Source organism: Lemur catta, chromosome 11 (assembly GCF_020740605.2).
Source record: "Lemur catta isolate mLemCat1 chromosome 11, mLemCat1.pri, whole genome shotgun sequence".
In the NCBI taxonomy this organism is placed as follows: Eukaryota; Metazoa; Chordata; class Mammalia; order Primates; family Lemuridae; genus Lemur; species Lemur catta.
The window spans coordinates 48,542,878-48,568,208 of NC_059138.1; the positions used below are offsets into that span (position 1 = coordinate 48,542,878).

Below are 25,331 nucleotides of genomic sequence, written 5' to 3' on the forward strand. Positions count from 1 at the left end.
GTTTCAGGCATCCTGACTGAGTCAGGGAACAGCTCAGAGAGCCCCTCCTTCGTGAAACCCTACCAACACACAATCATGCATAAGGAGGAAAGCAGACAGGCATACTCAACCACACACACAAGGACAAAAAGGACATGTGGCTGTACCCTGTGGGAAAAATGCTCCCAGGGTCCCATGCTGTTACATCTCTCAGCTGCCTCTGAAAATAATAAACATATCTCATCTGTTGGGCAAGGAGGTAAGCAAGCAGAGTGAGTGTGCTCATCAAGGGTTTGCTCTAGTGCTAGAGATCTGGGTGTCAGAGAATGTAACAGTAGGTCCATGGGTTCATGTGTGTGTGCAACTGAACTGCCCCATACCAGGGTTTTGGAAAGTTCCTTGGGAAGATCCCAGTTTACTGTCAAAAACATGATCCTCGTAGGAGGGCTTTGCCTGATTCTCAGTCGATGCATATGTTCTAGTCTATGATGTAAAAAGAAACTTGATTTATTGAACTGTCCGAAGCTGTAATCTACCATACACACCCCAGAACTAGCATTCTTTATACTCCTTGAGAAGTGAGAGCCACATCAGGAGTTTCCTAACGCTGGCTACAGGAGGCAGCCACCAGCAATCACACTTTCCCATCATCTATAGTGGTACAGGTTATACAATAATGAATTTAAAAATTTTGAACTTGAGAAAGGGGTATCTTTTTCTAATTCACAAAAAGGTGCTTTGGAGGCTGGCAGCAGCTCTATAGGAACTTACTGCTGTGGTCCTGCTGCAGATTACAAGAGCCTAATACAGGGGGGATAGAAAAGTCGCAGCAGCTTTGACATGTTAAACAGGTGAACTCTACAGGGTTACTGGCTAATTAGAAGAGGATAGCAGGGTGTGAAATGGAGAGGACTCTAGAGTGCAGATTTCTAGGTTGAGAGCCTAGGATCAGAGAAGATCCATTCACAGAGATAAGGGAGAGTTTATGACATACAGATCTTAAGGGGTCTGAGGGATGTGTTGGTAAAGCTATTTAACAGGTAATTGACCTAGAAGCCTGGAGCTCACATAAGTGATAGCTGAAACTATGAAATTAATTGAGTTAGCACAGGAATGGGTGTGGGTAGAAGGATGAGGGAGGACAGGTGCTAAACAATAGAATTTAAGATGTTGTCAAAAATGAAGAATGAGAACAGAAACCTACGAAGTTGTAACAGGTAAAGAATAGTCAAGATTTTAATTAAGGTCAAGTAAAATGAGGATTATAGTGGGTTTATTCCATTTAGAACCTAGCAGATCAGTAGTAGCTTTTTCCAGAGACATTGTGTTGAGCAGGGGAGGCAGAATCTTAATTTCAATGGGCTGAGAGCATCTAAGATGAGAGGAAGAGGGGCAACGCCACAGGCAATTGTTGTAGAGCGCTCATCTATGAAGGGAAGGACACGGATGTGACGGTAGAAATGCAGAAATGGTAACAGAGTTCACTGCGTTTTGTTTTGTTTCCAAATGGAAAGGGAAAGAGTCCATAAAAAGGGTAAGTTTACAAATACAGCTGAAAGAGAGGTGATATAGACTCATATCCAAGTTGCTGCCTTGCTAAACACAAAGTAAATGACTGAGCAGAGAGACTACTGGACTTGGCATTAGAAAAACTAGACTCTGACCTCTACATCCATTCAAAGTACACTTTGGTCACTTACCACTTTGGTCCTCAGTGCCCATTTTTCACTAAGAGCTACATTGTAGTTATAAAGACTGGGTGAGAATACCTGTGAGAGAGTACCTGGTGCAGCGTGTGTTTAGTGAATGGTTTTGTGAGTCATTATCCCATCAAAGGTCTGGTTGGGAATGGACCGTCAATGTAATCGCTGTTGCTATCTTTGCCATTTTTTTTCATATAATTTTTATCTCTCTAGGAATTTGGTGACAAGCTCTGTTAGTCTGTTACTCCCTTATTTGAAGGGCAGGCCAAAGATCCAGTTTGGAAATGAGAGAGGAGAACTAGCGGCAACATTGGCTCCACCATTGATAACTCCCAGAAGTACAGAAACAGGACTCATGAAGATGTTGACAAGACTCCAAGTTCTTACCCTAGCTTTATTTTCAAAGGGATTTTTACTCTCTTTAGGAGACCATAACTTTCTAAGGAGGGAGATTAAAATAGAAGGTGACCTTGTTTTAGGGGGCCTATTTCCTATTAATGAAAAAGGCACTGGAACTGAAGAATGTGGGCGAATCAATGAAGACCGAGGGATCCAACGCCTGGAAGCCATGTTATTTGCTATTGATGAAATCAACAAAGACAACTACTTGCTACCAGGAGTGAAGCTGGGTGTTCACATTTTGGATACATGTTCAAGGGATACCTATGCATTAGAGCAATCACTGGAGTTTGTCAGAGCATCTTTGACTAAAGTGGATGAAGCTGAGTATATGTGTCCTGATGGATCCTACGCCATTCAAGAAAACATGCCACTGCTCATTGCAGGGGTCATTGGCGGCTCTTACAGCAGTGTCTCCATACAGGTAAGATTGGCCAGTGCTGTTGCTGATAGGCTGTGTCTCTTTGCTTTTATGTCTTGTGGGAACAAAAGGAGAATATCCTACTAAATTCATCTGTGGATGATATTTAACAAGGTAATTATTATGGGTATTAAATAATATAGGTTTGCAGACAGAACATTTTTCTACCAATGAAAATTGTTTACAAGTATATCAGGTAGCTATTGCAGCATAACAAACTTCCCCAAAATTTGGTGGTTTAAAACATTTATTAGCATACAAGTCTGAGGAGCAGCTGGTATAAGCTGATGGAGGCTGAGTTTAGCTGGGGGTGACTATGCTCCAGGTTGTCTCTTAACCTCCTCTTCTTCCCAGCCATGTTCTTCTCTGAGCGATGGAGAGGTGCAAGAGAATGCAAACTCTACTGCACACGCCCATTTCAAGTTTCTGCTTGCTTCACATCTGCTAACGTCCCCTTAGCCAAAGCAACTCACAGGGTTCAGGCCAGAGTCAAGGAGCAAGTAACTATGCCCTGCCCACATTACAGGTGCTGAAAGTTACACAACAGTGTCGATGTAAGATGAAGTAATGATTAGAAGACATTGATGCAATCAAACACAAGAAGGTATAATATCACAGAACTTTATTTTTTTTGATATAAAGCATTGTTTTGTTCAGAGATAAAATATAAATGATTTCTCAGGACATGAACCTAAAAATCCATGCAGAGAAGCCAGATGATTACTATCACAAAAACAAGAAAATCATTTCAACACACAACTTAAACTAGAAAAAAACACTGATAATTGGCTCTCATAATTTTGCTGGGGAAAGAAGAAACATTATTCAAACTCTTGTGATGCTCACTTACAGAGTGACTGAATTTTAGAGATATAAGAGAGCTGAGAAATCATCTCATTCAACCTTCTCATTTTTCCAATCCCCTGAAAACCAGAAAGATTGTTTTCATGAAAATGCCCACTGGTAGGCAGCACAAGAACTGGAACTCAGATCTTTTGTACTTTTGTGCTCTTTTAACTACTTCATATGATTTCTATATGTTACCTTAAGTTCAATATTTTTTCTGGTGAGAGCACTAATGTCACAGTAATCAAAGTCTATGATTATAAGAGTCATACACTTTGCCTCCTACCAAATTACTATAATCAAAGCCCCAAGCACTAAGGGAAACCATATTACACTCGTGTTGTCTTTATATGTCACAAACCACTTAAATTGGATCTATTTGCATTGGAATAACCTTATTTCTATATCCCAGATTTGTGGCATTTAAAATTCTAGGTATAATTCTGTGCTGTTCTAAATGAACTATTTCAAATTTCTTTCCTTCTTCAGAGCACACAGTCATATTATGAGTAATTAGGATAATTAGTTTTTCATAAACACCCTTGGAGTTCATTAGATGGATAGAAAATATCGCACATCTCAAAGCACATCGTGTTAACTTTGCCACTATTTCCATACTTGGATCAGGAGAGATGGAATTTGCTATTTGAGAAAAGAGAATTAAAAATATATATCTGTCATACTTCAATCATAATTTTATCAGATGAGTGCCAATCATTTCATAAACATGTATATTATATCCAATACTACCGCAGTAGGGGATTCTTTTTCTGACCTCAGTTTCTCCCACTACAGTAAATAGTACTGTACAGCAGATGTGTAAATATCAATTTATCCAAGGTAATTAAGAAACTATGCCTTGCAAATAGACTTTTGTAATCTAATTTTACTCTTTTACTATCTATGTACCTCTCAGAAGAGGTCAAACTGGTTTAGGGAAAAAAAAAAAAATGTGGGCTCCTAAAACCCTGTCCTTTTTCTCAAGGGAAGAAGCACTTCTTACTCATCAAAGGACCTGGCTTATGATTTCATTTGTCTAGTCAATATCACCATAAAGCCACTAATGCTGATATGGTTTTTATCTCCAGAGTATAAATAAAGAAACCAAAACTACCATGCTATAATGGAAAAGGTACAGATTTTGGCATCAGGAAGACTGCGGTTTGATTTCCAACTCCACCATTTACTGGTTAAGCTGTAAAATGAGACAAATAGCCTCTACCTCAAAAACCTGTTGAGAGGATATATTGAGAAAAATATATGGAAAATGCCTCACCAAAAATTAACAGATTCAATTAATGGTAACTATTATGTTTCTAAAACTAAAGGAAAAGTCAGTGGACAAGCTACATCTAAAACCAGCTGTGTGACCTTCCCCATGGCCAAGGAGTCCCAGGAAGTTACTGCTGGTCCCCCATGGGGTTAATCAGCAAGTCAATCTGTGTTAAGCTCCTACTGTGTGCACTGCACTGTGACAGGGGTTAGAGAGAACACTAACGTCATATAGAACACAGCCTTGACCTTAAGACACTTAAAATCTGGCTGGAGGGTCCAATACTACTATGAAACATTATGACATTGACTATAATTCAGAATAGTTCATGTAGCTCACAAGGTAAGAAATGACTTTTAGAAAGATTTTGAGCATGAGTAATAGAATGAAAGTTGCACTGGAGAAAGGCTAATAGGGCCATAGCATAAGTGAGATGCCGGATCTGAAAAGGCTGATCAAATGTCCACCTGCAAGAGGACAAAAATCTTGACAAGAGGAAGCAGGGAAAGGAGAGAGGCCTCTCTCCTCCACAGCTTCCAGATTTCCTGACTACTCAGACTCTGATGAGGCCGCACACTGGGCCAGGCCAAGGTAAAGCTGGGCGTTGGAGCAATTAGTCCAGGCGCTGACATCCAGGCATCCTTCCAAGGAGCCCTCCCACACAGGGCCTGGCCTTTGGCTAAGCATCTTGAATAAAAAGAAGTTTTAAGAGGCTCTTATATAGCTCAGAATTAAAGTATGTCATCCTTTTGAAATATATATATGCTGTTTAATAAGAATTCTAACAAATATAGCCATTACAGCCCAAAGCAATAAATTCCTAATGATTAATTTGAGGACCTCTTGTCCACTAGCGAGGGTAACGTTTTACAAGGGAAGATTTCTCTGTGTACCTCTCGTACTCACACACTGCTGCTCCTGTGACTGAGTTTCGTCACCCACTCTGGGGTCTGGGAACTGTGGTGGCAGCTGGTGGCACTGCCATCCATTTTTACCTACTTTTCACTTCCTGGATATGTACTGGGAATTGTCCATGCTTGAACTAATCAGGGGGAAAAGAAGGTGAATCTGTGGAAGAAATAAGTGAGTACAAATCCATCACATAATTTAAAAAGTTCCTACCATCTAATTGTAACATTCAGTCCCGAAACAGAGTTTTCAGTTACAAATTGCCTGCTGAGAGAAAACTTGAGAGAATGATAACATTTGTGCATCTTCCCTTTTGTATTAATAGTTAGGTCAGTTTAGACATTGTAATCTCCCCATTTGGGCTTTATCAGCAGGACTGCTTCAGGTGGTGCTTTCTCTCCAGCTTCTTCTTTTCTTATCTCCCCACTAAAGGAGAGGAATTCTTCTGGAAGTCAGCCTAGGAGATATCCCCTGCTTTGTTAGTTCATACAATAGGCAGTGTTTGCTGATAAAGAAAACTGCATGAAACGGGGAATTCTTAATGACTTGCTGGCTTAAGTTGTATCACCACTGATGAAGAAACTGGATAATTATTTTCCCAACACTCTTATTAAGTAAGACAAATCAGTCTGTGGTGGTTCCTTTTATAAAGCAATTGATTTAATTGATTTATTAATTCAGTAATCAATGGAAGCTAGCACCAAAATCCTTCTATATTAGCAAACATACGTGGGGTCTATTCACCCTCTCTGGTGACTAAGTTTCTTTTCAAAGAATTTTTAAGACTGTATCCTGCTCTTGTTTAAAAGCCTGCAATCCACCCACTTCAGGGAAAACAGTATTCAAGAAGAGAATCAGGTCGGTTGCCTTTAGCTAGACAATTGTCTACATGGTACTTATTTTGAGGCAACGTTTATGCTTGTCCTTTTCAAATAGGCTGTAGTTAGCTCCTACATTGTCCAGTTGAAAATGTTCCTTGAAATGTTGCTCATTCTTCTCAGAGAATGTATCATTTCCTCAGTCTTTCTTCCCTAGATGGAGCAAATTTTAGCTGGAACGTGGCAGGTATAAATTGACCTAGTTATTGCTTTGTCCCTGAGTGTTAAAGTGACTTGAGCAACAAATGGGGATTTAGGTTAGATGGCATCTAAAAGTTTGCCTCATAGAAAGGACAGAAGAGAGCCTTAAAAGGATCTTACTACTTCTTTCCTATCCCTGGTATGGTCAGAATTTTTAGCACTGTCTACATCCCAGGAACACTCTAATTCTGGGAGATGGTCATTATGACATAGTTTACCGTGACATGGATTTGGACATGCCATGCATTGCTCACACTATATCCCTGAGAAGACTAACTCCTGAAGCTAAATTCCTTGCAGTAAATTTCATAGATTTTAGCTATATGGGGTAGGAGGATGAACACATAAACATACCACTCTATTATACCTCCTCCATTCAATTCCACAGAGCTAAAATAGACCACCACTGATTGATTTGTATTAAGTATTGCTTTCTCTCAGTGATTAATTCCTCCTTTAAATTCAAATGCTTTGGGAGAAAGTCACACATGAATTGCTAGTCTTATTACAGGAGCATCAGAAAAATAATTGCAGAACTTGAGGGCGCAAAAGCCTTCATGTAGTTAGCTGTCTCCAAGTACCTGATGGACCGCTGAATGGAAACAGCTAAACTTTCTCTGTGGATAAATAGACTGACGCTAGAGCAGAGTTTCCCAACCTTGCTGCTATCGACATTTTTGGCTGGGCAATTCTTTGTTGTGTGGGGTTATCCTGTACATAGTAGGACGTTTAGTACCATCCTTGACCTCTGTCCATTAGATGCCAGCAGTACCCCAAGCTATGACATCCCAAAAGGTTTCCATTCCCCGGAAAGTTACACAATTATCCCCTTTCCTCACTGAGAATCACTGATCTAGAGCAAGTCATATTTAGAGCCAACATAAGGAAGAGTTCTTATAAATGAAATAGACAGCCTGGAAGGAGCGGGGTGGAAGGAAGTGAGTCCTCTGCCACAGGAGTTATTCAAGCAAAATCTGTCCTATTATTGAGGAGACTGAAGCAACATATTAGTATTAGAACCATATGGCATTTAAGGGTCTTTCTTAATTTTATAATTATATGTTGCACTATCAAAATTCTCTCCTGTTAGGGTATAAGTGATTACAAAGGAAGTATTAATATTTAAAACAAGAAGAGAAATAATAATAATAATAGGTTCTTTTCTGTCAGGATGACCTTGAAGCAGAAGTCCAGTCAGTTGTTATTTCGCTTGGTTATAATAGCATCTTTGTGAATTTGGTAAATTAAGCACCTCATTTTGCCTACATATTGCAATGAGGGTTGCATTTATTAAGGATATGTATTTTAGGTACAATACAACATTATTATGGAGAGTCTTGGTGACATGGAATAAAAAGAATGTAAAATAAAAATTTAAAATAGTAGACATCTTACAAGCCCCTGAAGGATGCATAAGCAAATTGGGAAACATCAGGTCCACATATAAAACAGGTGCAAGTATAGGACCTGAGTATCAATTGACAACACAAATACTAGGAGATGAGAAAGAATAACAGACTGAACAGAAAAGAATAGAGTTGAACAGGAAAAAGACTTTTAGATCTGTGTAGACAGAAAACCTTCCTTTGAAGTCTCCCTGCTTTCTTATAGTCTACAGGATGGTATGTGCACAGTCTTTCACAAAAGAGAAAACACACTCTTTCTGCCACCTAGAATGTAATGTCGTTTTGCTGTCTGTATGCCTTGCAAAATCCAACACTCCTTCAGTTCTCAGTTCAAACACTATCCCTTTTGAGAAACATTTCCCAAGCTCCCACTACATAAACACACACTTCCATCACTATCTTATTAAATATAATGTTTCACTTGCATATATATTTTACACAAAACTATTACTATAAGCTACTTGAATTTAGGAACACATCTTTTTGTCTTTATATTGCTGGAACCTAGAATAATGCTGAAACCAGGTACAGAGTAAATATTTTTTGAATAGTTGAAAGAATTGATAACCTGCTTACAATTGGTAAGAATTGAAAGATGTTGCCTTGCTGTACTTTCAGAAGGCTGAAAAATCCCTATGCAAATCTTAAATTAGGGCTCACAGCCATGACCTACCTATTCTAGAACAGTCTAGGTGTTCATAAGTGAACATAACTGTTCATAAGTGAAGCTAAGCATTTCCTACAATGGAAAACTGGATTTGATATAAAAGACAGATAATAGACCGGGCGTGGTGGCTCACGCTTGTAATCCTAGCCCTCTGGGAGGCCAAGGCGGGTGGATCCCTTGAGGTCAGGAGTTCGAGACCAGCCTGAGCAAGAGTGAGACCCCGTCTCTACTAAAAATAGAAATAAATTATCTGGACAACTAAAAATATATATAGAAAAAATTAGCCGGGCGTGGTGGTACATGCCTGTAGTCCCAGCTACTCGGGAGGCTGACGCAGTAGGATCGCTTAAGCCCAGGAGTCTGAGGTTGCTGTGAGCTGGGCTGACGCCACGACACTCACTCTAGCCCGGGCAACAAAGTGAGACTCTGTCTCAAAAAAAAAAAAAAAAAAAAAGACATAATGTAGCAAGGTGAGCATGTGGGACAAAATTCCCCTCCCCCTCCCCAGCTCTGCTGTACACATGTGCCACAAGATGCCTTGGTTTGAGAGCAGCTGTAGGGGTTCCACGCCATTTGTCCTTAGACCAACTATTCCAGAGACGACTATGCAAGATTGAACACAACTGGACAGTCAGGGCCATTTGAGCTGATGCTAGAGCCCCATCCTTCTCCTAATCTAGCTCTATTTCCCCACAGAAAGAATCTGCAAAGTGCCTGCCATATACCAGATGCCGTGCTGGTATCTAACACAAAGGAGGAGGGGACCCCATCATGTTCTCAAGCAAAGCAGAGTGACAGCACTAGAAGTCCATTTGCTAATCTGTCACTAGTGTCTCTATCACTAGAAAAGTAAAAATGTCAATTGCATTTAGTGAGTTTAAAATTGTAAAAACAATGATTATAGCAGGGATAAGTTACTACTATAAACTATTTTTAGTGTGTGTTTCTCGGAAAATTTCAGCACAATGATTAAAACCCCAGTGTGCAGACAGACTAGGATTTACTTACCCCCTCATTGTCTCTTTTCTCACATCTAAGATGGGGATATTAATCGCACCTCTCTCACTGGGTTCTTGTGGGAATTAAATAAGAAAATACATGAAAAGCAATAAAAATAGTGCCTTCCATACTAATCCAGCATTCAACATTTTAGTAGATATTATCTGTTAGCTTTTTTACTTTCAACTTCTCCCATCTGGGTCCAAGAGGAACAGTTCCAAGAGGAATTGAGACTCACAAAGGTCAAGTGCCAAGCTCACGTTTCTATCACTTTACAAGTAGCGGAATGGATATCAGAATCCAGATAGCTTGCCTCCCACATTGCTGTCCTAATCACTCCCTCACATAGTCTCAGCTTCAGAAAAAACCTGACTCAAAAGTTATCTTAGAATCTTTTTATTTATTTCCTTCCCAGACATTTCATTCTAAAGCAATTTCACAAAGCTGATTGTTTTAAAACCTCCCTCCATTGCTCCTGCTTCACCTTCTCTAAGAAAGGTCAATGCTGTTCAAGGACTTTATCACAGGGAGGGAGGCACCAGCAACAGCCATTAAAAATGCTTTTGCTAGCATTGCTTCATTGTAGAAGTGTCTCATCAGAGGTAATTATCCAAGATACACTATTTTTTTCTTTGCTTTCAGGTTAATTTGTTTCTTAATTAATTTCCCTTCTGTCATGACTTTCTTCAAAAACTAGTGAAAGACAAGAGGTTACCATCAAGACCACTGTTCCCAGGGCATCAGTTCACAGGGCAATAGAACGGCCCATGGCTGTGAACCAGGCTTATATTGCAGGTCACACGTCTATGATGGAGGTCATAGAAGGAAAAGCAAGGAATACGGACATTCCTGAGAGAGAGCAGCAAGTGTTTTATGCTATAATTATAGGTTAATAGGTAAACTATTAAATAATTGAAATAAGAGTCCTGACACTTTTAGTTAGACCTAAGATATGATTTTGCTTTAATGACACAAAGTTCTCTTTCCAAATTACCACTAAATATGTGCCTTTTTAGTGGATCAATATGTACAAGGTTCAGTATTTCAATGTGGAAGGAGCCAACTCTTAGCAGTTTATAATAATGAAAGTCCATTGATTTAATGTAGTAGAAGTGCTTCTACTGATCTATAAAAAAAAAAGTACCGTTGAAAACTCACAGAATATTTTTCCAATTAGTGGACTTTGGGAATTTAAGAATAGTGTTCCAAAAACACCTGCAGTTAAACTCTAAGCAAGCAATACTCCAGGCGGTAGATCAGTGGGACTTCAAACACTAAAACTGTGGTGTCACTATTTTTGACATCACCACCTGGTATATTGTGGAAATCCCTCTGTCACTAGTAACAAAGTCTTGATTCTTGCCAACTCTTTGACTTCACATGCCGATAGAGGGAGCAACTCAGGGGAGAATACAATAGCAAAAACACCTTGAAAAATCCTGTTTCAAACATAGGTCAGATTTCTTTGCCAAGTGGTCAGAATGGCAAAGCATCTGGGGAGAGTTGCCATCCCTTAATAGGTTTGAATTTACAGGGTGTGCATCCCAGGCACTAGTTGGTTCCTCCCAGGCACTGAGCCTCCAGTGCAGGTAGGTGCCATCAGGTTCACAGTGAGGCTCCACAGAATGCAAACCAGACAATTAAGCTCTCCCAATGTGGAAACCAGATGTGGTTGAAAAGGTGATCTAAAATTTGTTCAGAATTTTCCTATAAAAAAGTAATTTCCATCTAAATAAAAATATGCATATGCATTAAGTACATAGTACCTATGTTTACAAAGTAGTTTCATGAAATATCATTTATATTAATACAAGACTTAAAGAAATGCAACATTAAATGCTGCAGGTTTGTGCCATCCAGAGATTTTCAGCTGTTATCAATGGCTACTTAACTGACTCTCAGCTCTTATTTCTATGTTAAAGAAAGCTTTTTTGTTATCTTTTCTGAGATGCTTCAAGGAATTTAAAAGTTCTTCAACCTTTTTACATTACATGACTTTCTCCAACAACCATTATTATTTATGACCTACTTCCATCCAAGGATTGAAGGTGACCTGTGATGACACAAACAGGAGAACAAATTAAAATACAAGTACTGGAGTAATTACTATCAACCAAATAAAATAGTTGTAAGTAGGTTCAAAATTTTTAAAGCTACAATCTTGATATTTCTATTGTTAATTTATTTAGTTTATTGAGATTACATGGTCCCCAGCTTTCAAGAACTCATAGCTTCAGTCAGAATGAATATCTTGTCCATCCAATCACCACTCCCTCTTTCTTTTCAGATTGGATGTCATCCACTGTAGTCTTTTTAAAACATAATTTTTGTCATGTCATTTCCTTAGTAAAAATTTTTAATAGTTTTTATCTCTTAAAGCATAAAGTTCAAAATACCTAAAATTACATTTAAAATACTAGCAGTCTGACCACAATCCCTCTATCCTTCCTTACTTTCTACTAATCCCCTTTTTCTTATCTGCAAGTAAGTGTCCTACCTTCTACTAATCCCTACAAGGCACTGGGTACCCTGATAATACTGAACTATCTGACACTATTAAAGCAAATGTGCACTTTTCCATCTATGTCCTTGCATCCTCTCCTCTACCTAAAAACTTCTTTCCTCTTCCTCTGCCTGGTAAACTTTCACTTTTTCTTCAATATCAAGCCTAAATGTTACTTCTTCATGGGGGCCTTGCATGACTCACCTGGAGTGTAATTAGCTGTTCTTCACCAGTGTTTTTGTTTGTATGCATATTTCTTAAATTTTATCCTTAGCTATGTTTGTCTCCCACCAGACTACAACTTCCTGGAGGTCAGTGGGGGTACGTTGCTCATCTTAGAAAACCTAGGTTTTAGAATAGTGCCTTGTGTGATTGGCATCAATCAAAGTTTGATGAACGAGAGATTGCTGAATTAGTCATGATCATCATCTCTGTCACTTCTTGAGCATTTACTATGTGCCAGCCAATGAGGTAAGGGCTTCACATATGTTATCATTTAATACTCGCATAACTTCATAAACCAGTGATTACTATCCCTTTTTACAGATGAAGAAACTGAAGCTTAAGGAGTTCAAATAGCATGCTTAAAGTCGCACAGGAGCTGGGATTCCAATGCTGGTCTGTCTGATTCCAACCCTGTGCATGGAACCACTACGCCATTTGCTCCTTTTTTGCCTGACAGCCCTGTTGAAGTAATGAACAATTAAGAAGGAAATCAGGAATAACACAGTTCTATTTGCTACAAATAATATGGCATATATATCTCTGCCCTAGATTATTGCCACAAGACTTCAGAAGTAATAAATGACCATTTAAAGAACCATTAGGCTACAGCCCTCAGCTCTTCCCAAACATACCCAACAGCTTTTGTTCTTTGGTTAACAAACAACAAAGATAGGAACACCCTTTTTGTTGGTAAGGCACTATTTGTCACGTTATTGTATACAAGTGACTTCAGGAGCCACAGAAAAATATGGATTAGTTCAACTTAAGGCTCTTAAATCTTCAAGAGACATTGTCAGAAATCAATATCTAAGGCACTAAAGGATGTGTTTCTAACCGGTCTTTTGGTGTCAAGTCACACTGGGAGTGATGCTTTTGCAGGTGTCTCCGACAAATACAAACACTCTTCAAACTAGATATGACATAGATCTTTTGACTCCATTTTTAGTGACCAGAACCCAAACCACTTCAGTTCCATGATTTCTCTTAAAAAGTAATTCATGGGGGAAAAGGAAAGCAAAGAGCAGATGCAGACTGATTCAGTGGGCAAAATACCTTCTTGTTCATCTTGTAAGTACCTGCCAAGTCTGCATGGAAACAAAGTTATTCCCATGGTAGTGCTTTATTATTAAGGGAGCAAGACAGACACTTGAATGCAGAGTGGCAGTGTCATGGCAAGAAACCTGACATGTCTTATAATGTCAGTCTCCCGAAATGTGATTCAAGGAATCCTTTGTGGTCTGCATATCCTTTCAGCCTATGAGAATGCCAAAATAACCTTACTATTCATACGTACTTTAGTTTCAAATGAAGAAAACAAAAGTATCTGACAATCTGGGTTGGCAAACAACAGGTATTGAGTGCAATGGGCTGACTTTGAGCTATTTTTGAAGATTTCTTCCATGATCAGGGAGTCCTTTGTTTGGAATATCCATACAAAATCACTGGGACTGAGTTATGCTATTGAATGGGAATAGCAATATGCATCTCTGATCCAAGTGTTTTTGGGGCCCATTGCATGTAAAAGTTGATGGCTTTTGAGACTATACTGAGTAAACTGGCACTGGCTATACTTCATTATAGGATTTCTTAAGTCATGATTAATGTCTGGCCTTCAGACATGTGCTTCAGTCGACTGTTTTCATGCAAAATGTTCCCAGATGTGCTGCAGGTAAGGTGATGTGGCCCCCCAAAAACAAGTGACTAATCCTTTTTGCAATAAAAATGTGATTGGCATCCTTTATGGGCAGATTAACACATGTGATATGAACAGCTTGAATTCCTCAGGCAGTTTCTCAACTATATCCACCTCCAGTTCCAGTTTAAAATACAAGCCAATCTGAGATTTTGTACAGCTAATCGTGTAACCTGATGGATCTGAATAAGGGAGGCACTGAGGCCTCAGCGCATCACTACTTCTAGAACTTGTTTTATGTAATAATCTGAGTTATGAGGTAGCAGATGGTTCAAAGTGCAGCGCTCAGTGGTTCTCTTCCAGATTCATGTATAGGAATTTAATAAAAAGAACTAAACAAAACATTCAGTGCTGCACGTGTGACAAAGCAATTAAAGGTGTAGGCTTATTCTTAGAAAGCCCCAAAGAGATATGTGAACAGAACAGAATACAAAGGCAAATCCACAGAGGTTATTATCAAGTCTCCAGATTCCCAGGACAGTAGCAATGGTTTATTTTTCAAATGTATATAGTTCAGCTCTGTAAATAGCAGTTTTCTTGGAAGCAAGCATTTGATGCCTCTTTGCCATCTGGAATTTTTGTAGCTAAGCATAGGTCTACATAAAAACCAATTATTTTTGTTCCCTTTAATGTATATTAGCACAAACTCAGAAGCCAATAACTATAAAACTTCTGAAAAGAATCCTCATGATAGAAAACCACTTTAGTGGGAAACATTTCTAGTAGATTATACCTGTGCATAGTCTTTTTGTCTTCTGTTGAAAAAAAAATTTGGCATTGTGTCACCACAGAAAGCACAGGGTTCATGTTTGAAACTGTTACATCATGGATATCCTGAGTAGGAAGAGCGACAACAGAACTGATGTGGGGGCTCACAGGTGACTCTGAAATTTTTCAATACACATTCTTTTTTTCCACAACAGGAAAAGAATAGATGACTGCCTAAAGTTTTTCCTACAGTTCACACTTTTTTGCTCCCATGATCAGAGCATAATTGAAATGAAGCATGACACCTGGGATCTTAAGAAGAAGAGTCTCTCGGACTTGCTAAAAAAAAAAGGTCAAGAGAAGCAAAAGTCCCCAATAAATTGGCCTTTAATTCAAAATTCCCAGCAGTGAATGAGGATGGCTTGGATGCCTACAGTAGCATCACTCCACAGTTGGCTATTAATTCTGGGAAAGATAAAGTTTAGACATTCCCAAAGCAAGAATAATAAGTGAGCAACCGATGTGAGCTCTGAGTGTTTGACTGCTTAGGTACCTTGTACATGATGCATTTGTCTCCAGAAAAACCTTACCTTCCCAGCAGGTCTTACTATCAGTTTATGTGGTGAAGCCTACCTTAGGTATATGTTTCTATGAATCTTACTTTAGGTATTTGTGATTAGAAGACTAATGCTTCAGGGATAAGGCCCTTCATTTGTTTTTCTTAGAAAAAAAAGCAGTTTCTAGGCCAGGCACAGTGGCTCTTGCCTGTAATCCTAGCACTCTGGGAGGCCAAGGCAGGAGGATTGCTTGAGGTCAGGAGTTCGAGACCAGCCTGAGCAAGAGCGAGACTTCATCTCTACTAAAAATAGAAAAAAATTAGCTGGAAAACTAAAAATATACAGAAAACAAAAAGCAGTTTCTAGCCTTAAGGCCATTGGCACAATGTACAGATCCAGTTGATATAATATTGACTTCCTTTTGTATACTCCTAGTTATACAGAGAATTTTGAGAAATTGGTTTTAATGGTCTGAAAACATTGGCTACAGATTCCTAAAGGTCTAAACCAATTCCTTGTCTTATGTGTCATCTCATTTTGGTAAGAAAAAAATTGAGTATGATTAGTGAAGGAAGGATCCACACGTTGCACAGCAAATTGTTGTCCATAGTGTTTCACGGTAGCTTTCCATTGCCAGATTCTCCTCCATCCGCACACACAGAAACATGTGTTTTTAATTAGAAATGGTTACATGGTAGAGCAGCAAATTATCAATTCATTCATCAATTTATTCATTTAACAAACATTATGGAGCACCTCCATACTTTGTGAGGCATTTGAGTATACAGATTTATAATCCACATTCCCTGTTCTTAAGCCTTCTCACTCCAGTGGAGAAATTAGTGAATAATCTAGAAATCACCACAAATTTTAATTAATGCCATGAGAGAAATACATAAAGGCTCAGAGAAAGGGCACACGAATAAGCCTAAAGTGAGGCACCAAGAAAGGTTCCTCAGAGGAGGAGCTCTTGAATGGATTAGCTGAGCAGACAAGTGGTAAAGGGCATTCTGGAAAGAAGGAACAAAACACATGCAAAGGCATGTAGATTTGAGAACATGGTAAGTCCGAGAAACTATGTAGAGTTGAGTTCATTTGGAAGGGAAAATATTGGGAAAATGCTGGCAGATATTCAACAACATGCAGCTATGGTTTGTTTGACAACTACTTCAAGTGAAGCCCATCCTAAATTACACCAGCTTACAACTACAAAAATACTAATTTTAGAACATAGCATCTGCTGGAAAACATAATAGTATCTAAGTCCAGCATCCTAAGCATTCCTTTTGAGCCAAGAAAAAAAGTCACTTATAACTTGATAGGCTACAATGAAAACATTGCAATACCTAAGTCCTGGATAAATTCAAACCCACAAAACAATGGATACCTCATAGTATTTGAATATTGGATATAAAATGATAGAACATGTACACATGGAAAAGGCTTCTGCTAAACATCATTTCCCTACACGCAGCCTCCCAGGTCCTAAGAGACAATGGGCTCCACTATAAGGTCATTGTGCTTCTCACATAAATCATAAAGCCAAACCTGATCATAATATTTATAGCTTGAAGCTTTCATCCTCCCAGTGGAAATTTCCCAGTAGATTCTTAGACTATCATTGCTACCACTGTAGATGGTCAGTCAGTAAACAAGTATCTATAGAGCTATCACAAAGTATAGACTGACAAATGAAAAAATATACTTTTGGTAACAAGGAATGATTGCTCATGGTCCTCAACTAGATGAGTTTTTAGCTTCAGTAATAAAAGAAAACATGTAATAGCTTGAAATACATCATTGCAACATTATAGTGAGAGGAATCAGTTATGAGCTTGGATTGCAGAATAGATTGAGTAAATCTGGGAAGAGTGAATACAGTGGGTAGTCCCGGAATTCCCACCATCTATGGGCTCTTCAGTAAGATCCCTAGGCACTCTGTGACTCAGTTCCTCAATATATAAAATGAAATAATGATAGCATCTACCTCCAAAGATTATTAAAAGGATTAAAGGAGATAATACATCTACAACAATTAGAATAGTAGCTGGCACAAAAATATTAGGACTATTAAAAATATTAGAGATCTTTAAAAGGCTTCCCCAAAAAGGTAGTCTGAGAACAGTAACTTAGAGAACGGGAAAACTAAAATTGATCTTCTCTGTTCATTTTTAAGGAATTCTGAATTGGAATCTAAAGAGAACAAAAGACATAATAATCCTTCTTTGACTTTAGCCACCCTCAGATTTCTGGTGCATGCTGAACTGCAATATTCAAATTTGCATTCATAATTTCATTTTTCCTAGTTTACTTCTTCTTTCTCCACTTGTATAATTTTAACTTAAATCCAGCAACTTACATCTCTCCCTGTATATCACCTTGTTTCGGGAGAGGGAGCCCAATCCTTTGGGGAAATCAAGAGACTAGGCTCTAACCTTGGCTTTTCTGCCTATGGGTTATGTAAATTTTGGAAAGTCACTTCACGCTATGAACTTCCATTTCCCATTAAACAAGAGGTTTAAATTATCTTCATGATTCCTTCCAGCTCTACAATGTAATGATCTTGCAGCTTATTTATATTTTTTCCAATAATATTGATTAAACTTGGCAACTATATATAGACTTTCATCCAAGCTGCTCTCTTTGAATATATTTAACTTTGTTATCCAATTCCTATCACTTTCCAGTTCCCCAGAGAGTCCATGTAATGTCACCAACACCTTGCTGAAGTCAAGGGTCCTCCACGCTACAACTCTTCCCCATATAGTTCAACTAATGTTGAAAAGACGTCCTCCTGGTGAAATTCACTCTTGCTGAGCCCATGCTGATTCCCAGTAATTGCCTGGTTCATTTCTACGTGTTTCTGTGCTCTCTATTAGAAAACTCTGTTCTAGAAAATTACCAAAGCACATCATGCTTATTAATTTATATTTATTCTTGATTGATATTCCCTCAATTTGTCCTTTCTCCTCCCTTTTTACCCTCTGAGTCCTCTCATTATTGAGTTTTCAAAAAGTATTGACACTGATTCCATAATTTAATCTTCAATTCCTTCCAGAATTCATTATGGGGGGCAAACTCAATTTATATGATTATGGGCTTTTATATATATATGTTGTTTCCTTCTTTTGTGTGGCATAGCCTTTTCATGTTATTTATACTACCATTTCCATGTTAGAAAACATTCTCCATGGGAAAAGTGAGAAAACGAGAGGGACTGAGCAAGTGTCTTTCTTTTACTCACATAGAACCAACTTTTCCATCCAATGGTTATATTGCTTCATGCCACATCTCCTGAAACATTATTTCAAATAAAACAATAACAACAACAAAAATCACTTTGCTCATTCTCACATTGTGCTTTAGTGTCCCTAATAACTACAGGCTCATGCTGATCTTTCACACTGTGTGTGGGGAAAGCCCCCAACACACCAACAGCACCCATCCTGGGTCACCAGTTCTTTTACCACCCAAGTCCCCCAGTGCAGCCCAGCAACTCAGTGGATTCTTCAGAGTTCTTGTCTTCTCTGTCTTGTGCATTGCATGAATTATTTTTTAAGTCCTTCTGTCTCTCTTAAGCCATATTCCTTTTTAGAATCTGTATCTATTTGAGCATATCTCTACTTTTAAAATGATTTTTTTCTAAAGCATATATAACTAGATCCTGTTTTTCCTTCCTCCACTCCTACTAATAATAACATAATTAGGTAACTTTCTTCCAAAATTTTACATTACTTCCCCATTCTAAAACAATTTTTTTTACCATTCAAAATGATGTCCAGTGTAGGAGTTCCCCTTATTTCTTCATACTTTTTCAGAGAAACCATATGGCCAGTAAAGCAAGTCAGGAATGTTTCAGATGCCCAGCTTTGAGACAAATGTTAGCTGGGTCAGCAGAAACCCAGCTGACAACTACCTGGATATTGCTCAACCCTGGTTTTAAATTTATGTTAAAAAGAAAGTTCCTAGTAACAGCAACCAGGCAATCTATGGTACACACATACCATGACGTTGCTTCTGTTCCTCTCCCCTATTCTTTCTACCTGGATGCCTTTCTGTGCTTGAGGCCTCAGGTTCGCAGTCACACAGTAGAGGGTAGAGAGAAAGCTGTGAGTGGACAGCCATAGCACTTAAAGTCCAAAGACCTGGTTTTACATCCTGATTCCGCCCCCACATTCTAACCGTAGGACTAGGAACAAGTTTCTTCACCGAGCAGAACTCAGTGTTTTGCATCTTTACAATAGAGATAATAACACCCACTGTAAAAGGCTCTTTTGAATATCAAAGGAAAAAAAAATATATATATATATGTAAACACCCCGTACAGCGGTAACTGGTTTTACAACAGAACAAACACATTTCTAAAATCCATAAGATAAACTATGAATGCTGTTCTCTAGAAATAATGTTAGAGTGGGTGAGGAAGATGAAAGAAAAAAGATTTATATCTATTGCCTCCTGTAGTGCTCACTTTTAAGTTAAGCATTTTTACCCTTATAATCTAAGGAAATTGATTTTCAAAGGAACAGCTCACTATAATAAAAGTACTTCAACACTTTTCTCTATTATTCATTTATATGTGTTTCTAATGTAACTCTGAATAGCATAACTTTGAACTATGTTATTGCTATACAATGTAGATGATACAATTGAGATTATATAACACTTACTTATTAGTGTTCTGTTCTCATGTTTCATCTCACCAAATGTGTCTCCTTTATCTAGAGTTGCTTGGGGTCTCCTTATTAAACACACATGCACAGAGGTATATATAATTTTCCTTAAAATGACGGCAATAATTGCTGTTTTATTCTAGCCCACTACCATCCCAAAAAGGCTACAGTAGCTCATGTGTCCCTTCCCAGTGCAGAGAATCTTTCCCATATTGCTGTTATTCTGTGGCTAGTTCATTCTCTTGTCCAGACTGCCTTGATTGTAAATTGTTCTCAGACATCCTGGAGAGGTAGACATGAAGCCACAGGATACTATTAGTTAAAAGACAAGAACTTTTTTCTTGAGCAGCTTCTCATTACTCCTACCCCTCTGGGAGAAGAAAGTTTCAGCAGTTTAGGATCTTTTCACTTTGGTTCCTATCTGCCAGGAAATAATGTCTAGATATTTTTTAAGTTCCTTTCATTCTCTGTCTCCCTGAGGGGATCAGGTCCTGATGGATATAACTTGAAGATGAGAAAACTAGTGCATCAAGAAGAGATGGCCTCAGCAGTAGCACCCAGAAACTTCATTATCAAGTCAAGCCCATGCAGAGACAAGGCTGTTATTACCAAGCCTGCCATAGTGGTATATAAATCCAATGGAAGCCAAGTACTCATTCTAGAAGTAATGACAGTACCTGCTCAGTGCCACATGCCATTTCAATCAGGCTGAGTAAACAAGCAATACTCCTATGCTCAAATGAGTCAGTATAGGCCATTTTGTCCAGAGTACCCTGGTCCTGAGAAAAGAAGAAATAAATTAGAAACTAGCCTTCACCTACCCATTCATCCACCCACTCACCTCCATTCCCCCAAATTCACCCATATCTTATATTACTAAATACAAGAAAGATTTGGGGTATTAAATTTGCATTACATTGCATGTTAAGTTCCAGATTTCTAGCCATTCTACTTGTGATTAAATGAGAGGTACTAGGATTTGAAAAGATACAGAAAATATTTCTGATAGCTCTGGGCTTTATCAAGTGTTGATTTTAATAGGAGGCCAGATCTCCAAGAACATGCTGTGTAGCTGTGTATGAACTTGGCTGTTGGTTTCCTTTGCCAGATAAAATGATGATTAATCAGGACTCAGATGTCAGTTGTTTTGTGTTGCTTGTGCTCTTTGCTAACAGCTGCCTATTTCAAGCTGTGCTTCCTACATGTCAAATACAAATGTGAAACCACAATTTCCAAAAGGAAAATTTCAAATACTAATATTTATTCCAATGTACATAGACCATATTGGAATATACAATGTTGTTTCTGATTAACGTCCGCTTAGTATATTACATAATTTAACTAAAGTCACTATAGAGAAAGAAGTTTTCAGAACATGTGAGATAGCCAGAAAAAATAAAAACCAATTTATTACTAAATAAACATATAATCTGTTTAGATATTTGTAAGTATAAATTCTGCAAATACTTTTATACATAAAAGGCTTCTTGATAAATTCTCACTTTCCTTTTTTATTCTACAATAAATAAAGCAATGGAATATTGATAGCTGAATTATAAAAAATTTAAAATTTTCATTCAGAATAAGCTTTAAATATTTTGAAGTAGGTGGTTTATTCATGACAAGGTCCTCCATACTTTATTTGATTTTTATTCAAAACGCCATGAGAATAGCATATTTGTATGATTTCTTTCTACAAAGTCCAAGCAAAAACAAAGTTTTAAAAGAAAGTAAAGAAAATCTTGGTCAAGATTTTTAAGAATTTAGAAACGTGTATGCCTTAAATTTGGGGTGGACGAAATAGCATTTCAGTAGAATTGATTATTTTTTTTTTCTTAACCTAGATGATAAATGTCTAATTTGGACTGTCCATGTGGCGTACAGTTCTGAAATTAAACTCTTTCAAAGACTGCTGTTTTTAGCAAAAGAGGGGGAAGTGAGAATTAGACAACACCCAGGCTCTTTCTATACAACTGCAGCCAAGTTGTCTAAAAACCGAGTTTGGCCAATTCACTGTAGTTCATTGTTTGAGCTATAGCAGGACCCCCAAAACTTTTAACAACCACATTCAGGGAACCTGAACAGTATTTATCCTACTCTAGGGTCTAGCACAGAGTACAGAAGAGGCTGATGCCCTTCTCATTTCTCTGCTATTCCCTTTCCCAAAGCGTACACTACCTGCTTCGGACCTGCTCCCTAATATCCAAAATACAGCATCCAAGGAAGAGCCTGCCGTTCATCTCAAGAACTACGTAGTGATCTGGAGGTGAAAAGGGAGCTCGGTTGGTCTGGTTCATTCTTCATATCCACTCATTTACCTCTGGGTTTCTAAAAAAGGTACTTCCCCTTTCTCCCTACCCCAGGTGGCAAACCTGCTCCGGCTCTTCCAGATCCCGCAGATAAGCTACGCGTCCACCAGCGCCAAACTCAGCGACAAGTCGCGCTATGATTACTTTGCCAGGACTGTGCCCCCCGACTTCTACCAGGCCAAAGCCATGGCCGAGATCTTGCGCTTCTTCAACTGGACCTACGTGTCCACCGTGGCCTCGGAGGGCGACTACGGGGAGACAGGCATCGAGGCCTTCGAGCAGGAAGCCCGCCAGCGCAACATCTGCATCGCCACAGCGGAGAAGGTGGGCCGCTCCAACATCCGCAAGTCCTACGACAGCGTGATCCGGGAGCTGCTGCAGAAGCCCAACGCGCGCGTCGTGGTCCTCTTCATGCGCAGCGACGACTCGCGCGAGCTCATCGCCGCCGCCAGCCGCGCCAACGCCTCCTTCACCTGGGTGGCCAGCGACGGCTGGGGCGCGCAGGAGAGCATCGTCAAGGGCAGCGAGCACGTGGCGTTCGGCGCCATCACCCTGGAGCTGGCCTCGCAGCCCATCCGCCAGTTCGACCGCTACTTCCAGAGCCTCAACCCCTACAACAACCACCGCAACCCCTGGTTCCGGGACTTCTGGGAGCAAAAGTTCCAGTGCAGCCTCCAGAACAAACGCAACCACAGGCGCGTTTGCGACAAGCACCTCGCCATCGACAGCAGCAACTATGAGCAAGAATCCAAGATCATGTTCGTGGTGAACGCGGTGTATGCCATGGCCCACGCCCTGCACAAAATGCAGCGCACCCTCTGTCCCAACACTACCAAGCTTTGTGATGCTATGAAGATCCTGGATGGGAAGAAGTTGTACAAGGATTACTTGCTAAAAATCAACTTCACAGGTAAGCAAAGAGCCTTTAATCATCTTCTATGGTGCAAACGGGTGAAATCAAACAGGGATCAAACGCCTCTGCCCCTAACCCGGAATCATCGTTGCAAAGCCACAGTCAGGGTTCAAACTGTTAAACAAAATTATTCCAGGATGCAAAATAATGGCTTGTTGGTGTCTTTACTCATTTTTGAATGAATATCTTGGCTGGTGCACAACATGACAATGAATGGCACCCTAAGCTGGGCTGACAGCCCACTTGCCCGCTAGATGAGGGCCATGCTACATTTGCTCTCTTTCTTGTTAGCTGCGGGATATGACACATGTGATATGGGCATTTAATCTTCTTTAGCAGAATCGGCAACTCTTTAAGGAACATGAACTTCCAAGCCTTTTTTTTTGTGGGTGATTCGAGCAAAAGAATCTCATAACTTTCACAGTGGGGGAGAGAACAAAAGTCACTGTTTTCCCAGAGCCTAATTAGGGACAAAACAGAAAAGATACCCAGACTGCGGTGATTTCTAGGCATTCAAGTTTATTTCATCTGCTATGCAGAAATATTTCCATATAGGTATTAAGAGTTGGACATTTTCTCAAATTATGTTATGAAATGAAACTTTTTCTGCGAGTGTGAGTATAACGGAATTGAAGACTGATGGAAGTCATTCTGATATAGTAGTGAACACACAAAGGTGCGAAGTAGCTTTTGCTGCCTCTTCATTTATTTCTAAGTATGGCCTATATATTTCTAAATATAGGGTCGTATTTAATGTATTACTAAAATAAAAAGCACAAAATATTTAGGCCTACATTCTCTACTAAGGTACATGTGATATCAGCTCATTAAAGTACTGATTTTGCCTAGTACAGCTTACTCCCAAATCATAAAATGCTAAGTAATATTCTTGGGCACAAAAGATTCTGATGCCAAAAACATTACAATGATAAAATGCTTTCATTTGCCTAAATTGCTAATAATTTCCCATGCCACTAGGGCATTATTCTAATCTGTTTCAACTGATTTATTATCAAAGACTTGAAAGTTTATATGCTTAAATCATATTATCATTAGTGTAAATGGAAGTTCTCACATCTCCCTTATAGGTAGTCACTCAGAAGTTAAATGGTCTGTGAAATCACAGGTAGTACTGAGAGAAAACCCCATGACCATTGGCTTGTATTCCAGAATTCTCATCCCTAGTGCAGCCTTGAAAATAAGCATGAAAATTACCAGCCTCCATCTTTGTATGTCTTATTTTCTTTGTTCTCCTCAAAGGGGGCCAAAGTAGTAGAAATAAATTATGTCAGTATTCCTGCCTATTTATCTAATGGATACCACCACTTGCCATTGAATGACTACTAAAAGTGACAAAGATTAAACTTGGTTTGTTCCCTGTATTCCCACAGGTGTATTTCATATAGAAATAATAAAAAATATATAAAAATAGTAGGAAATTAGCATTTATCTGCAGGATCAGTTCCTAATGACATCTCCAGAAAATAAGAATGGGCCCTAGAGTCAATGAAGAAGAATATCTTTAGTCTAAAAATGAATGAACTCTCAGGCATTCATAATTAGCATCTACAATGCACTTAATTCTTAAAGATGAATGATACTTCAGCACATACTCCCCCTTCAGACTACCCTTAGGGGTATTATTTATCTTTATTCACCACATATATTAATTAACTTTGTTATACTAGTTCATTCCTTACTCCTTAGTATGCAAATATATAAATATATTCACTCATCAACAGATGAAAGAAAAGGAACTCTTAGAATTCAGAGAGCCCTTGCAAGGTGGTTTATGTAACCTTCATTCTAGTGACTGCTTAGGTCTGAAAAGGCAAAGAAAAGTGAAGAAATAAGGCTATTATTTGGATAAATAAAACAAAAGTATCTTCTTTTTGTCTGTCTTGTTCAATTACTAGCTTCAAGCCTACCATTCAGTTTGGCTGTGCAGACCTGACCACAAAGTGCTATTTTAGCATTCTCAATTTGTCAGACATTACTAGTCATTCTCCATCTCTGAAGAGAGTAGGAGGGTGAAAAACAGATTTAAACTACATAAAAGAGAGGGAATT

At 38.8% G+C, this 25,331-nt stretch overlaps 1 protein-coding gene across 4 annotated transcripts in view; it reads left to right on the plus strand.

Annotated features, from left to right (window-relative positions):
- Positions 1–25,331, plus strand: part of GRM3 (glutamate metabotropic receptor 3) — a 207,578-nt gene that overhangs the window by 118,497 nt on the left and 63,750 nt on the right. For 2 of the 4 annotated variants that reach the window (XM_045565547.1, XM_045565550.1), the window contains exons 1-2: positions 2,030–2,505; positions 22,404–23,259. In XM_045565547.1, coding sequence (XP_045421503.1) covers positions 2,038–2,505; positions 22,404–23,259 — 1,324 coding nt within the window. In that variant the 5' untranslated portion in view covers positions 2,030–2,037. Of the gene's footprint in view, positions 1–2,029; positions 2,506–22,403; positions 23,260–25,331 lie in introns of those variants that run through there. The other 2 variants (XM_045565549.1, XM_045565548.1) reach the window with 2 other exon arrangements.